We start from the raw sequence: 16,457 nt of genomic DNA on the forward strand, positions 1-16,457 counted from the left end.
CTCAAATGAATCTCATGAAGGCAACAATCAATTTGGTTCTGATGCTTATGGATATAATCAATATGGAAATATGATCAATCATCCAGTTGGGTTCATCCTTATTATCCCCTTATAGGGGAAACAGTCGATAGCTCTAAAGAGATCTATAACTATCATGTTCATCACTACAATTCACACTATATGGGTCATATGTCTTGGTCTGATTATTGCATTTTCGTATACCAGCGAGCTGCTTTTCAACCGCCTAGAGTCTCTTTTTGGATGTAGATGAAGTTGACATTCATATGTATTTATATGTAGTTCTAAATTTCTAATAAATTGACTTTTTTCAAAAACGACATTTTGTTACCCTGTATCCCCGATATATCCCCAATATTTCTGATATCTCCCTTTTTCAAAGTACCGATACATATGAAGATACCGATATTTAAAACTTTGTATATACCTCAGCTCAAAAATATATCAGACATCTTGACATTTATTATTTGAGGTACCTGCGCGCACCGTAAAAGCATGTCAATTTGTAATAAGTTAATTGATAATAAGACGATTTTGCAATGATATATGATCCAAATTCAAATCTCTCACCCCCAAGATTAAAAAAAGGACAAAAGAGAAATTAACCCTCAAAGCATTTGGCCTCTTGATAATCACATATTCGATCTTTTGCTTCTCTTTCCGGTTCTCATAATATCTTGTCACAAAAATTTTCATTGCTCCTTCAGCGTCACCTCAATGCAAAATTTTCCTCGTTTGGCTTGATTAGGCCCTAGCTAGCATGCATTTCTTGTTTATTGGTATAATATATGGTGCGACTAATTATATGAAGGGGATGGTTGCAGATTATGTCAAAGATGGTGCCTGGGAATCTGGGATCTTCCGCCTCTTCTCACTCTACATTTTCCGGCATTGTGTGAGATTGTGAACAAAGTACCCATATCTATTAAAGCTCAAGCAACTGATCAGTTAATATGGTCTCCATCTGCATCAGGAATAATTCTTACCGCTAAGGAAGCTTTCAGGTTTTTACGCCCCCATGCTCCTTCATTAGATTGGGGTAAGCTAATTTGGTCTAAATACATTCCTCCGCGTATATCTTTGTTGGCCAGGAAGGTGTTGTGGGCCGGGGTCGCATACTCTCTGATGATTTTTTGCAAAGATGCGGGATTTCTCTTGCATCTAGTTATGTACATTGTCACACTAGCAGTGAGTCATTGGAGCATTTGTTTTTTTCAATGCTCATTGAAAGTCTTTGAGTATTTGCTTAAGAGAGATGAGAGAAATTTCTGGAAAAACATCTGAGTCTATTACTAATGCTTGGTTGTTACATAATGAGGGAGCTAGCTGAGCCTATTTATACAAGAAATGAATGCACAGATGAGCACCACGTGTCAACCATCTGTGCACGGGCTAACTAACTCGTTGTAACAGAAGGCTAACGGCTAGCTAATTAACTAACAACATAATTGAGCTAATTAACAAAGTAAACTAATTAACTAGACTAATTACTACTGCTAACACTCATTTGCAGGTGCTATTTGGCAGTTTATGTTGCACAAATTTGAATAGGGCATGCTTCATGGTTCATTATTGAATATCATGCAAAGTGGGTTAGTTGCTGGTCGTAGTCCATAATTGAAAGAATTGTGGCTTGCATGCTTCACTTATACCCTATGGTTTATATGGCAGTCAAGGAACAAGGTCAAGTTTGACGGTGAAAATATTGACGTGGGGAAAGCATGTAGGCTGATCTCAGATATATGTTCTTAGTCACATTGCCACTGGTCACATGCATAATACCACTCATGACCTATGTATTTTGAAGAGGTTTGGTGCCCACGTACTGTAGGCAGCGGAAGACTCCTCGTATCATTGAAGTTAATTGGCATCCTCCATTAATTGGTTGGATCAAGATAAATACAAATGGAGCATGGAAAAGTGACTTGGGGAAAGCAGGTTATGGTGGCTTGTTTCGGGACTATAAAGCTGTTGTTTTGGGTGCTTTTTGCTCCAATTTGGATATGCATAGTTCTGTTGCAGCGGAGGTCATGACACTTATACTTATTAAAGCAATAGAAAATTAGCATAGGTCCGAGATTGGAAATTCATATGGTTGGAAGTGGATTCTGAGAATTTCCTTCAATCTCCTCATCTTGTACCTTGGCAACTTCATGTGGAATAGGGTAATTGTTTGCATTGTATTTCTCAAATGCAATTTTGTTCTACTCATATATTTCGCGAAGGGAATCAAGCCGCAGAAGCAGTAGCAAATTTTAGAACTTCTCAGGTTTAGTTTGGTGGAATTTGGCTCCTCCTAGTTAAAACTAAGACTCTCCATAGAACAAGAAGCTTTAGAGAACAAGAAGCTTTTGAGTATGAATTCTCACTCACATTCATACAATATACAGAGGCATATTTATACAACCTTATACAACCCTAATTCTGGACTAATAAGGAAAGTAATCAAATCACAATTACAATCCCGATTCTATACAATTAGTATAATTCTATTCCTAATAGTAATCCTAAAATATTTGTGACTCACAACACTCCTATCATTCATAGTTTTTGTAATCGGGACCGAATGGGTCTTCTTAATTTCCGTTTCTATTGATGATATTGAGAGGTTTGGTATAGTTTCCCCTCTCTATATTTATTTTTTATTCAATAAATTATCCTCGTTTCATCGAGGTTGATCCAAAAAAAAACACACTATTTGTGATTGCAATTCCATCGTACATACGTGCATGGAGAAGAAATTGAAAAGGATATCAAATTTCATTCCACTCAATATCAGCCTGGGATCATGATCTGTTTTTGTGGGGAACTGGGGACAATAATTTAATGTAATCATGCTTCTGGCTACATGAATGCATGCTTGTTTCTCGATCAGCTGAATGGACCAAAACCAATCAGTCAACTGCTTATATATATTGTAAAACTGGTAGACATGATTATAAATCAAGTTGGCTGAGTTCGTAACTCTAGCTAATACATATACGTAACCTAGCTAGCTCCCATCGATCAAGTGACAGATTCGAAGTTCGAGTCCCCCACTCCCCCTTTTCTCTTGAGTTGTATATATACTGTAAATACAAATAAAATAGAACTTTAAAGTCTAAAGGACTAGCTCCGAAGCTTTCTATCGAAGGACGAAAAAAGAAAAAGAGAAAACAAAACCAATACCAAAACCGAGTGCTCCCAACATGACTACAGTGTAAGACTTGAAAACCCTCACTAAATCATTCTTGTTCTGAGATGATGACTGGCAATTCTTCAAAGGACCACCGCAGAGTCCAGGATTGTTTGCATAGATGTCCGCTGCGACCCTATAAACGTCACCGGATAAGCTGGGGACTGGCCCAGACAGTTGATTGGTGGCCACGCTAAATATTTTAAGCCTACTGAGCTGACCAAGTTCTGCAGGAATCTGACCCGTCAACTTGTTGTTGTCAAGCTTAATGAGATTCAGAAAAGTGCAATTGGAGATATTCCTGGGAATTTCCCCTGAGAAGCTGTTGGACGAGAGATCAAGCCACGTAACGAAAGGGATCAATTTTTGGATATCACTGGGAAGTGATCCACTGAGGCCGTTGCTTGAAAGATCTAAGCCTGTTAAGCTTGTACAATTCATAACGCCTCGAGGAAACTGGCCTTTGAGTCCCAAATCCCCAAGCTTGATATTTATAACTTTGCTCTCATGAGGGTGCCAACACTCGACTCCCAGAAAGTTACAGATGAAGTCATGAAACCTTTGGTTTCATTGTTAAAAACCCATGAAGAGGTTAACAAGTCCATAGGGTCCTCCAGTGATGCTTTTATACTTCTCAAGCAGTTGATATCACTCTCGACACCCGAAATGACTCTACAACTAAGTAATAACAAGAAAACACCCGCAAGAAAAACATTGCAAAAATCTCGTCCAGTCAACAACATTGCTATTTAGCAAACACTAAGCTAGCAACAGAGAAAATTGCAATCAATATATCTACCCTAGTAATTATTATTATAACTCAGAGCTCAAGATCCACACACTGAATCCCCGCACAACTAGGGTTGGATATATAGCGAGCTAGCATCAAAGATATACAACCCAAAGAAGGGGTTATATTTAGGGCTGGCAAATTCTCCCGAACCAAACCGTACCAACCGCATCCGAGCCGAGCCAAGTGAATTGGTAGCCGAAAACTTGGTAACCGAAGTCTTGGTACGGTACAACCGTACCGACTCCACATACACGGTACGGTAATGGTTTCAATTTTCACATATACATGGTATACCGTACCGTACCGAATACATGTATCATACTCATATTTTTTTAATTTTTTATTCTTTGGTCTTCTTCTTTTGGATTCTTCTTCTCTCTTCTGAGTCTTCTCTCTTCTCTTTCTTCTTTCTTCTTTCTTCTTTCTTCTTTCTTCTTTCTTCTTTTTCTTTCTTTTCCCCGTCTCTTTTGTCTCTCTTCTTATCTTCTTCTTTTTAGTTTTTTATTCTTCTCTCTTCTCTCTTCTCTCTTCTCTTTCTGCTTTCTTCTTTTTCTTTCTTTTCCCATCTCGATCTTCTGTCTCTTCTTCTTCTTCTTCTTCTTATTCTTCTTCTTTCCCATCCCTTCTGATTCTTATCTTTTTCTTCTTTCAAGGTCATTTCTTCTCTTTCTTCTTTCACCTCAATCTCTCTCTTGAATCCAAGCTCATCAGCCCTCAAACTTTGTTGCTGTCACTCCCGCTGTCGTCGGACGGGCTGTGGCCGTAGGCGACAATGGTAGATGGGAGGAGGAAGGAGAGTTCAGGGGCGCTGAGGGGTGGGGTTTCAGATCTTGCAGACCTAGAGGGGTTGGGATTTGGAACTTGGTTGCTGGTTTGGGGTCGGAGGAGATTGAAACGGATCTCGACCTTCAGTTTGGGGGAGTCGGCGCGATCTAGGCGGTGGTGGAGGGATGGCAGTGGAGTCAGCGCGATCTGGGTGGTGGTGGAGGGATGGCAGTGGTGGTGGTGGTGTCGGGTGGTTGGGGTTGACTCTGCAAGATCTGGGCTTGCCTTGCCTAGCAGGCTCAATTCTTGGGCTCTGGCCAGATCGTGGCCCAATCTTAAACTCGGTTGGAGGCCCAACCAACCGATACCAACCGATACCGAGAAGTTGGTAACCGAAGTCTTGGTACCGGTAATGGTACTTCATTTTGTGTACCAATAAGCTCTGGTACGGTAGGTGGTTTTAGACTTGAAGGCCCGGTACCGTACCGAACCCAGCCCTAGTTATATTCCCTTTTCCACAAAGACTTCAGAGTCCAAACGGTTGACAAATCAAAGCACTCGACTATTTGAAATTTGGAAATGTGAATCATACGTCGAATTTAATTTCTTTGACTATGCATCTTTCACTTTCGTCCCATGCAGTACGTGGCCATAGTTCGTACTCTTCTGTTATTGGTGCCCCTGTTCAATAATTGTACTATTAATTAACGCGCCATAAAGCTAAAGGAAAATTCGGGACGAGTTGGAGGTAAAAAATAGACGGTGACTCGCCGACGGTTTTGGCTATATCAGAACTGAGCCAGTGTCTAAGCCCAGGCACGGAACCAGGAATTAAATTTGAGGTGGGCTAAATTTTTAGGGATCAATAGATTTAATTACTTACATCAAGAAATCGATAAATACTCAAATTTTAACATGAATTACTTAAATTCGAACATAAATTACATTCTAATTTCATCAAAAATTTCATTATAGAAGAGCAGTTAAAGTGTAATACCTTAGCAAGTTTGAGAGAATGAGAATGAGAGCAGGAAAGGAGAGAGACCGACGCCTATAATAATGATGTGCAAAGAGAATTAGAGATGTGAGAGTTGAGTATGAGAAATGCAAAACCGGGTAGAGAGAGGAGGAGACAGAAAACTGAAAAAGAGGAGAGAAAGAGGAGAAAAGTTTTCTTTATCCAGTTGTCTACTTGTTGTTTGCAGACTACAACATATCTTAATCATACATATATATAATAATTTTTTCCCCCCAAAATGTTGGGGAGTGCTGCAGCACACCGCAGTCACCCCCTACATCCGTGCCTCTAAGCCGCTAGATAAAACCAAATAAGTTCGTGTTGGCATGGATGTGCTAAGATCAAAATAATCAGTAACTCCACACCACTTAGACTCTTCGGAGTGCTTAATTATCCGAAAAAAAAAATGCAGCTATTTGCACACCAATTTATTAGATTACGACAAAATTAAATTTTTTTTCTTTCTACATATTTTTTTTTTCTTTCTATGTATTTCTATTTTGTCACATTCTATTCTCTCTAGCCCCGTACACAGGGACGTAGCCATGTACAAGACTATTTGGACTGTAGCCCAACCCAAAATTTTCCCACAAATGTTTATATACCCTGAAATGTACCACGGTTACATGAGTTTCTTACAAACCAGTTGGTTAAAGCTTAGGTTTAACACTACGTACTCATATCACCAATAGAATAAGGATTCTTCTATTTTTTTTTTCCTTTTCTTTCTTTCTTCTTTTACCAATTTTTCTTTTATGGGTCTATTCTTTTTTTACTAATTATACATCAATATATTTCTACCTTTATCTATACTTTTACATGAAAGGATTGAGTATGGTAAATGAGCTGTATTTCTCTAAATTCACTTATTTACAATTGGTACAATTATTGTAAATAGATAAAATGTGTACCACATAGGTATTAAAAATAAACTCAATCATTTTTAAAAAATTTTATGCTTTTAATTAGCAGAAAAAAATAGCAAATTACCAATAGATACAATCTCAGCCCATTTATTACCACTAGCAAGTCTATTCTTTTTCAATTCCCTTGCGGTACTGTAGCTGAACCCTGCGCAAGGTCCAAGCCCATGCGGCCATTTTTTGAATTTATTCTGTTAAGTAATAAATTACCTAAATAACCTCTATAGACTTAGTGTACTGATCTTCAGTATCATTCTGAGAGATTGCAGATTTAATGTCCTGAGCTTCAGTATCATTCTGAGGGATTGCAGATTTAATGTACTGAGCTTCAATACCATTATGACATGCACAAATTACAGTTCTTTCCAGTTTCTAGAGGCAATTCTAAATGATTAACCTATTGGATTGTTTGTATACACATAAAAGACCCAAAGTTATTTGACCTTGCACCATTATTTTTGGTTTGAAACCTAGTAATTAAATCGATCCATTAACATTAACAAATAAAGAAGACTTCAAAACGCTTGCATCTATGTCAATTTACTTTCATCAAAATCCTATTAACTCATAAACACAGATCTACATCTGCAAAAGATCAACCTTTCGCTATTAATCTCATTCAACAAAACAAAACAATTCAGATTGATCAAATGCAAATCCTAATCCTAATACAATCTAACCTAAAACGATCTTTGCTTTCCTTTAGTTATCACCTACTTTCGAATACAAGCTCTTGTCAAGGCAAAAAAATGTCTCCACCATGGTTCTTTTTCATGTTCTTCAATCGGTTCATCCTCTTTGTCTAGTGCAGCAACCTTCCTCTTTGCCATTTACGATTAATCTGTGTATATGATAAATACAAATATATAAGTATTGACCCTTAGTAGTGTACTGACCTTCAATACTTTACTGACCCTCAATTTGATTAAGAAAATATCCATAGAGCAATACTAACAGCAATAATAAGATCAAATATCCACAGGACCTATAGGTAGACATAATTGCAATGACCTTCCCATAAAGTAAAGTTAAGAAACCTGTCTAAAAATGCAAGCTCAACTGAACCGATAATAGATTTGAGTTGAGTACCTCATGCAATCAAGCGAATGCAATCATGAAGCTAAAACTATTAATCGTCATAAATAAACATCAAATAAGGTTGCAATACACATAGGATTACTGACCCTCAATAGCAATGCACATGGTTCTCTAACTTTAGTTACACCAATCACAATCTCAAACATCTTAAATCATCCATCACATACAAAAAGGCACATATGTCATCATTCATATCTCAAACCTCTTTGTTCCAACCGGTACATCCTTGTTGTCTATTGTAACAGCCTTCCACTACTACAATTCTTAGCAATAGCCACGTTCATGATTCGTGGGTCAAAAGCTACGGTTATACGTGTCTATGGAGCAAAGCAACGCAAAGCAACGGTGCAGCAACATTTTTTGTCTGTGGCCTTTAGAGCCGTGGCTATTAAGAAACATGACACATTTAAATCAGTTTGTGGGTTTGTTCAGTTTGACTTTTGGAGCGGCTCACCCCTGTGTTCGTGACATTGCATCCCCATTAAAATCTAATTTATGTTTTAGAGAAACGATATATATTTGAGAGAGAATTGCTGTGTATTCTCATTGATAATAGGGGCTTCTTTATATAGAGGATTACAATGTATAGAATCCGAATCATACAAGGAAAGGTAATCATACAATGAATTGGAATCTCTAGATTCTTCTAATTAATCCCTATTACCATTAGGTCAAGTAACCTAGAGTTTGGGCCAGACATATATTCTGGATTTATTTGAACACTCCCCCTTGTGTTGCCCAAACGTGGTGCTCCTCTCGTTGCCTCATTAAAAACCTTGCCGAGTAACAAAAACCCTGTGGGACAAAAATAATCTCGGTCGAAGGGGAAAAAGAGCACAACACACCCTTCACGTTTCGAGACCATACATGTAGACATCTCCCCTGATGTCCGCATCTCCCCCTGATGACAACGGTCATGGGAGTTCGGATAGCTTCCGCAAACGATGCTACCAACATGTTTCTCGAAAGTGGAATTTAGGCAATGACTTAGTGAGCAAGTCTGCCACACTGTCCTCAGATCGAACCTAGTTCACTTTGATCTTGAGGGAAAGTCTGTTGTTGCTAATTATCCTTGGCGTTATCGCTTGTGATGTAGCCTTGCTTCATTTGTTCAAAACAAGCAGCATTATCCTAAATGCTGGTAGGCTCATCTGTGGTAGACTTCAAACCACAATTGTTCGAACATGCGTAATTATGGATCCAATCCATATACATTCACGAACCACTTCGTGAAGAGCAATAATCTATGCATTGTTCGAAGATATAGTGACTAGGGTCTATTCTGTAGACCTCCAAGATATCACGGTCTTTTCCCATGGTGAACACTTAACCAATTTGGGAATGTCCTTTGTGTGGGTCAGAGAGATACCCAATATCAGCAAAACCTTCCAAAACACATGTCGTTTTGGGATGGGGATAGTGGATGCAGGTCAGTGTTGGCAACGTTCCTGGTGTGTGATGGGTCTGAATCCATCATCTCTCTGTAGGGATAGAACAAGCCCATATCGATCATACATCTCAAGTACCGAAAGATATCTTTTACACCAATCCAATGGTGTCGCGTTGGCGCAGAGCTACATCTAGCTAACAAGTTCACTGCAAATGAGATGTCCGGTCTTGTGCATTGAGCTAAGTACAATAATGCACTTATTGTACTTAAGTGGGGCACTATTGCCTCTAGCACATCTTCGCCATCATCCTTTGGACGAAGAAGATCCAACAGGTGAGTCTAAAAATTCACATCCAATTTTCTTATATGTTGCTTTCCAAAAAAGATTTATCTGGTATACTTCTGAAATCAAAGTAATATCAAGTCAATTTACTGAAATGTGAATCTTGTAGCTGATATAAACCCGTATGTTGCATGAGAACATAGTTCTAGATGTTTAGTGTTTAGTCTAATGTTATTCTTTCACATGGAAGAGGACACTCGAAGTAGCCGGTTGAAATTGTCAATATTCCTGCTGCTATTGTAGCCTCAATTTGGTTTTAATGTTGCAAAGAACGTCAAGGGCAGACAATCTTGAGGTAAAGAGATCACTGATGCTCTTTAGTATTCATTAAGAAAATAAAGTCAGCAATGTTTTTTTGGACACTCCTATTAGTTTATTACCTTCTGTTTTTACTTGGTGAATGACATCGTCTGTTTGATTAATAGGATCAATGATATCTTTTGCTATACTAGATGAATCACTAGTACATTCAAACAATTGATACCTTGGACAAAAGAAGAGGTCAGTACGTACTCTTATCTTGGTGTGGTATGTAAGTGATCAAATTCAAAAGATTGTACACCTTGCAACTAAAAGCTTCAGTTCATTTATATGTGATTCAAGTGGTGATTTAAAGTATGTTGATAGAAGCTGCTTGTTTCTAGTTGACAGGTTAGATGAAAGCTCAATGCTAGCTATCAGTTGAGTGACGAGCCCAGATTTCTCTGTTGTAGTTAGGTAACTTCAAATATGTTTAGGGTTTAGGGATATGGGTTTAATTGATTGATGTCATGAGTTCTACTAATACATTACTCATTGTTACTTTGTAAATGAAATTAATTATAATGAGGGCAATATGAGTATGATATTTGAGCAAAAAGAAATTTTTTTTTTGTTTGAACACACCTCATTTACGGCGCGTAGTGTGCCCCTTAACTAGGAGTTTAGCCACTCTTTTACGGCGTGCTATGTGTGCCTTTAATAGGAGGTCTTTTACGGCGTGCAATGTGGGCAGTAAATGAGCTAAATGACATTTGTGGAACCACTTTTATGGCGTGTTACTTGTTCTTTTATGACGCATTTTTGCACGCCGTAAAAGAGATGGGGTCTTTTACGGCGTGAGCTTTTACAGCCTGTTTTTGTGCGCCGTAAATAGGCTTTTACGGCGCACATGGTGGGTCGTAAAAGACCAATTTTGGTGTAGTCAGCCTACTTATATAAGAAATGAATGCACAGATGAACACCGCCTGTCAACCATCTGTGCACAGGCTAACTAACTCGTTGTAACAGAAGGCTAACAGCTAGCTAATTAACTAACAACATAATTGAGCTAATTAACAAAGTAAACTAATTACTACTGCTAACACTCATTTGCAGGTGCTATTTGGCAGTTTATGTTGCACAAATTTGAATTGGGCATGCTTCATGGTTTATTATTGAATATCATGCAATGTGGGTTAGTTGCTGGTTGTAGTCCACAATTGAAAGAATTGTGTCTTGCATGCTTCACTTACACTCTATGGTTTATATGGCAGTCAAGGAATAAGGTCAAGTTTGACGGTGAAAATATTGACGTAGGGAAAGCATGTAGGCTGATTTCAGATATATGTTCTTCTAGTCACATTGCCACTGGTCACATGCATAATACCACTCATGACCTATGTATTTTGAAGAGGTTTGGTGCCCATTGTAGGCAGTGGAAGACTCCTCGTATCATTGAAGTTAATTGTCATCCTCCGTTAATTGGTTGGATCAAGATAAATACAGATGGAGCATGGAAAAGTACGTGACTTGGGGAAAGCAGGTTATGGTGGCTTGTTTCGGGACTATAAAGCTATTGTTTTGGGTGCTTTTTGCTCCAATTTGGATATGCCTAGTTCTGTTGCAACGGATGTCATGACACTTATTAAAGCAATAGAAAATTAGCATGGGTCCGAGATTGGAAATTCTTATGGTTGGAAGTAGACTCTACACTTGTTCTCAATTTTCTTCAATCTCCTCATCTTGTACCTTGGCAACTTCATGTGGAATGAGGTAATTGTTTGCATTGTATTTCTCAAATGCAATTTTGTTCTACTCAAATATTTCGTGAAGGGAATCAAGCCACAGAAGCAGTAGCAAATTTTGGAACTTCTCAGGTTTAATTTGGTGGAATTTGGCTCCTCCTAGTTAAAACTAAGACTCTCCAGAGAACAAGAAGCTTTTGAGGATGAATTCTCACTCACATTCATACAATATACAGAGGTATATTTATACAACCTTATACAACCCTAATTCTGGACTAATAAGAAATGTAATCAAATCACAATTACAATCCCGATTCTATACAATTAGTATAATTCTATTCCTAATAGTAATCCTAAAATATCTGTGACTCACAACACTCCTATCATTCATAGTTTTTGTAATCGGGACCGAATGGGTGTTCATAATTTCCGTTTCTATTGATGTTATCGAGAGGTTTGGTATAGTTTCCTCTCTCTATATTTATTTTTTAATCAATAAATTATCCTCATTTCGTCGAGGTTGATCCAAAAAAAAAACACACTATTTGTGATTGCAATTCCATCGTACGTACGTGCATAGAGAAGAAATTGAAAAGGATGGGGATCATGATATGTTTTTGTGGGGAACTGGGGACAATAATCTAATGCAATCATACTTCTTCTTTCTAACATTTCTGGCTACATGAATGCATGCTTGTTTCTCGATCAGCTAAGAGCAAGTCCACCGGTGTAGTCTTGACTGGTCATAGTCAAGACAAAGCTGATGTGGTGACCGACTGTGGGAGAAAACTATCTCCAACGGTGGATGCTTGACCGGGCAAAACCCACCCCCTCTTGACTACAGCCTAGAAAATAGTCAAGTCCATGACTATTTCCATGACCGACCAAGCCCACATGCCAACTCAGCCCAGCCCTGATCGTGGCTGACGTGAGCAGCATCTCAGCAGACGACGACGCGCCGAGGGGACTGGACGACAACGTGAGGACGCGTGGCGCCGCAAAGAGACTAGGCGTGAAGCCAGTCGCTTGTCGCGTAGCGACAGAGAGAAGGGGCCGGCCTGCCACATGGAAGATAGTCGTTGGTCCTATTTGAAATCTGGGCCTAACGGTCAATTAATCCCAGCCCTTCATTTCAATTAAATGGGCAATCCTACGGCTTACAATTAACATGTATATATATGTTTGTAACGTTAATAAACGGTAACAAAAAAAATTTAAAAAAAATCTAAACATTTCTCTATAAATACCTACCATTTATTTTACATCTCACACCCAAAAAATTATCTTTCATAGTAACCCAATTTTGTGCTTCCTCCTCTTCATATAGCTCTCATATTCCAAATTTATTTATATCCAATATGGCTGAACAAAGGGGAAACACACGTCCAGTGGCTGGACAAGAGGGAGATCAAAGTGAAGATGATAATATCCAAGACAAAAGGATATGGACGGATGAGGAAGATGTTCAATTGTGCAAGTCTTGGAAAATTGTAAGCCAAGATCCGGCTGTGGGCACAAATCAGAAAAAAAAAAACGACCTATGGAGGCGCGTGAAGCAACACTTTGTCGCAAATTGGCCCCAGAGCCGATCAGCTTCCTCTTTGCAGGGAAGGTGGAAAATTTTGAAGGTTGAACTCTTTGAGTGGCATTGTGCATTAAGGCAAGCGAAAAATTGGTACAAGAGCGGTTCGAATGCGGTTGATGAGGTATGTATTTGTTGATAAATTATTTAATTTGTTGATACATTATAGTAAAATATGTCTTGATAAATAATGTAGTAATTATAATATTGTTTTAATTGTAGTAATTGTTTTTCGTTATAATTAAAATAATTAGTTGATAAATAATGATGAAATTACAACGATGTTTATATTTGTACTTATTGATTTTTATTGTAAAACGGTGAGATACTTTCTTATTAAAATTATGACCTTTATATTTGTTGATAAATCATTTAATTTGTTGATACATTATAGTAAAATATGTCTTGATAAATAATGTAGTAATTATAATATCGTTTAAATTGTAGTAATTTTTTTTCGTTATAATAAAATAATTAGTTGATAAATAATGATATAATTACAACGATGTTTATATTTGTACTTATTGATTTTTATTGTAAAATGGTGAGATACTTTCTTATTAAAATTATGACATTTATATTTGTTGATAAATCATTTAATTTGTTGATACATTATAGTAAAATATGTCTTGATAAATAATGTAGTAATTATAATATCGTTTAAATTGTAGTAATTTTTTTTCGTTATAATTAAAATAATTAGTTGATAAATAATGATGTAATTACAACGATGTTTATATTTGTACTTATTGATTTTTATTGTAAAACAGTGAGATACTTTCTTACTAAAATTATGACCTTTATAATAGAAGACCCTTCATTATACCCTTCCAGAGCCTCGATGGAGGTAGATTTCGCCATCCGACAATACTCAGCGCATTGATCTGCCCCGGCACCATAAGCAAGCATTCTTAAGGAACATGTCAGTTTCTGCTGGTGAAGTAGTCTGACTTTCTTAGCAGCATCTGATTTCTGGACAAAGTACTGGTCATAGCGACAAAGGTCACTGGAGATGCGGTTGAAAACATTGTGACTCATCCTGTACCGTGTCCGGAATACCTCTTCACTGAAAACTGGACGCTCCACAAAGTAATCTTCCATCATGTTTTTCCCTCTTGATTCCCTAAATCGCTCCTCATTCGGTGCACGCCCCGGTTGAGAACCCCGTCGTCGTGATCCGGAGGATGCTTCAGCTTCAGCGACTGCTGCTACCACAAGAGCATTAGTCGTACACATCTCTTCATGATCTTCATCTCGAGATTGTCGATACTTAGCCCACAATCTCTTCATTGAAATAAGGGAAAGAGAGGAAATGTGTTGGATCTGGAGATATGAAAAAGAAGGAGATTTGTGAATATCAGCTTGTGTGTGAATGGTGCATGTGCTGCCTCTTGCTCTATTTATTTACAATTTTCACATAAAACGTGATCAGACTTCGAGGACACATGTCCACTCCTGGTTCGACGTAATCTGATCCGAAATCTTAGATAAGATTACATCAACAATAACCGTTAGATTGAATAGTATGCAAATGATCTGGTCCGTTCGAAGATGTCGGTGGTTATTTCAAGCGTTTCAAAAAAATTGTCGGTGGTGCCTTCACTCATTTCAAGAAAAATTGTCGGTGGTGCCTTCACTCATTTCATGATAAATTGTCGGTGGCTCATAATTTGTCCACCGAAAATATTAAAAAAAAAGTAAATTGCATAATTATGACATTAATTATCCATAAATCTCTATTATCATCAAATATATTTTAATTTTAAAAGGCAGAAAAAACAAAAATCAATGAACAATAAAAACACTCCATGAACAGTGGAAATGAACAGTCTTGACTGGTCAAGAAAAAAAAACGGGTGGAAACCCATGTCTAGTGGTAGTGAACAGTAACTTGACATTTCTTGACTACGGGTGAACTTGCTCTAAAAGACCAAAACCAATCAGTCAACTGCTTAAAAATATTGTAAAATTGGTAGATATGATTATAAATCAAGTTGGCTGAGTTCGTATAGCTAATACGTATAGGTAACCTACCTCCCATCAATTAAAGTGACAGATAGATCAAGTTCGAGCCCCCTTTTATCTTGACTTGTATATATACTGTAAATAAAAATAAAATAGAACTCTAAAGTCTAAAGGACTAGCTCCGAAGCTTTCTATCGAAAGACGAAAAAAGAAAAAGAGGAAACAAAACCAATACCAAAACCGAGTGCTCCCAACATGACTATAGTGTAAGACTTGAAAACCCTCACTAAATCATTTGACAACTTGTTCTTTGCAGCTGCCTGGCAACCTCCCAAAGAACCGCCACAAAGTCCAGGATTGTTTGCATAGCTGTCCGCTCCATCGACCTTAGGGTTGAAGACGGGGATTGGCCCAGACAGTTGATTGTTGGCCACGCTAAATGTTTTAAGCCTACTGAGCTGACCAAGTTCTGCAGGAATCTGACCCGTGAACTTGTTGTTGTCAAGTTTAAGGACATTGAGAAAAGTACAATTGGAGATATTCCTGGGAATTGGCCCTGAGAAGCTGTTGGACGAGAGATCAAGCGACGTAAGGTAATGGCTCAATTGATCAATATCATCAGGAATAGTTCCACTGAGGCTGTTGCTCGAGAGATCTAAGCCTGTTAAGCTTGTACAATTCACAACGCCGCGAGGAAACTGGCCTTTGAGTCCCAAATCCCCAAGCTTGATATTTAAAACTTTGCTCTCATAAGGGTGCCAACACTCGACTCCCAGAAAGTTACAGATGAAACCTTCGGTTTCATTGTTAAAAACCCATGAAGAGGTTAACAAGTCCATAGGGTCCTCCAGTGATGCTTTTATACTTCTCAAGCAGTTGATATCACTCTCGACACCAGAAATGACTCTACAACTAAGCAATAACAAGAAAACACCCGCAAGAAAAACATTGCAAAGATCTCGTCCAGTCAACAACATTGCTATTTAGCAAACACTAAGCTAGCAACAGAGAAAATTGCAATCAATATATCTACCCTAGTAATTATTAGTATAACTCAGAGCTCAAGATCCACACACTGAATCCCCGCACAACTAGGGTTGGATATATAGCGAGCTAGCATCAGAGATATACAACCCAAAGAAGGGGTTATTCCCTTTTCCACAAAGACTTCAAAGTCCAAACGGTTGACAAATCAAAGCACTCCACTATTTGAAATTTGGAAGTGTGAATCATACGTCGAATTTAATTTCTTTGACTACGCATCTTTCACTTTCGTCCATGCAGTACGTGGCCATAGTTCGTACTCTTCTGTTATTGGTGCCCCTGTTCAATAATTGTACTATTAATTAACGCGCCATAAAGCTAAAGGAAAATTCGGGACGAGTTGGAGGTAAAAAATAGA

At 38.1% G+C, this 16,457-nt stretch overlaps 1 protein-coding gene, 1 long non-coding RNA gene and 1 pseudogene across 2 annotated transcripts; 1 reads left to right on the plus strand and 2 right to left on the minus strand.

The window, feature by feature from the left end:
• Positions 1 to 2,996: 2,996 nt before the first annotated feature.
• Positions 2,997 to 5,582, minus strand: LOC133740094 (probably inactive leucine-rich repeat receptor-like protein kinase At5g48380; annotated as a pseudogene).
• Positions 5,583 to 9,714: 4,132 nt separating this feature from the next.
• LOC133736436 (uncharacterized) lies at positions 9,715 to 10,241 on the plus strand. Its single transcript, XR_009859564.1, has 3 exons — positions 9,715 to 9,818; positions 9,949 to 10,024; positions 10,168 to 10,241. It is a non-coding gene; the product is annotated as an uncharacterized LOC133736436 (long non-coding RNA).
• A 4,589-nt stretch (positions 10,242 to 14,830) lies between these two features.
• LOC133741348 (probably inactive leucine-rich repeat receptor-like protein kinase At5g48380) lies at positions 14,831 to 16,135 on the minus strand. Its single transcript, XM_062169272.1, has one exon. The coding sequence runs from the start codon at positions 16,030 to 16,032 to the stop codon at positions 15,247 to 15,249; it is 786 nt and encodes a 261-aa protein (XP_062025256.1). The 5' UTR covers positions 16,033 to 16,135; the 3' UTR covers positions 14,831 to 15,246.
• Positions 16,136 to 16,457: the final 322 nt, after the last annotated feature.

This window comes from Rosa rugosa, chromosome 3 (assembly GCF_958449725.1).
Source record: "Rosa rugosa chromosome 3, drRosRugo1.1, whole genome shotgun sequence".
Lineage (NCBI taxonomy): Eukaryota > Viridiplantae > Streptophyta > Magnoliopsida > Rosales > Rosaceae > Rosa > Rosa rugosa.

Coding starts and splice junctions, on each gene's coding strand:
- LOC133741348 (XM_062169272.1), bottom strand. CDS start 16,032: ATGTTGTTGACTGGACGAGATCTTTGCAATGTTTTTCTTGCGGGTGTT.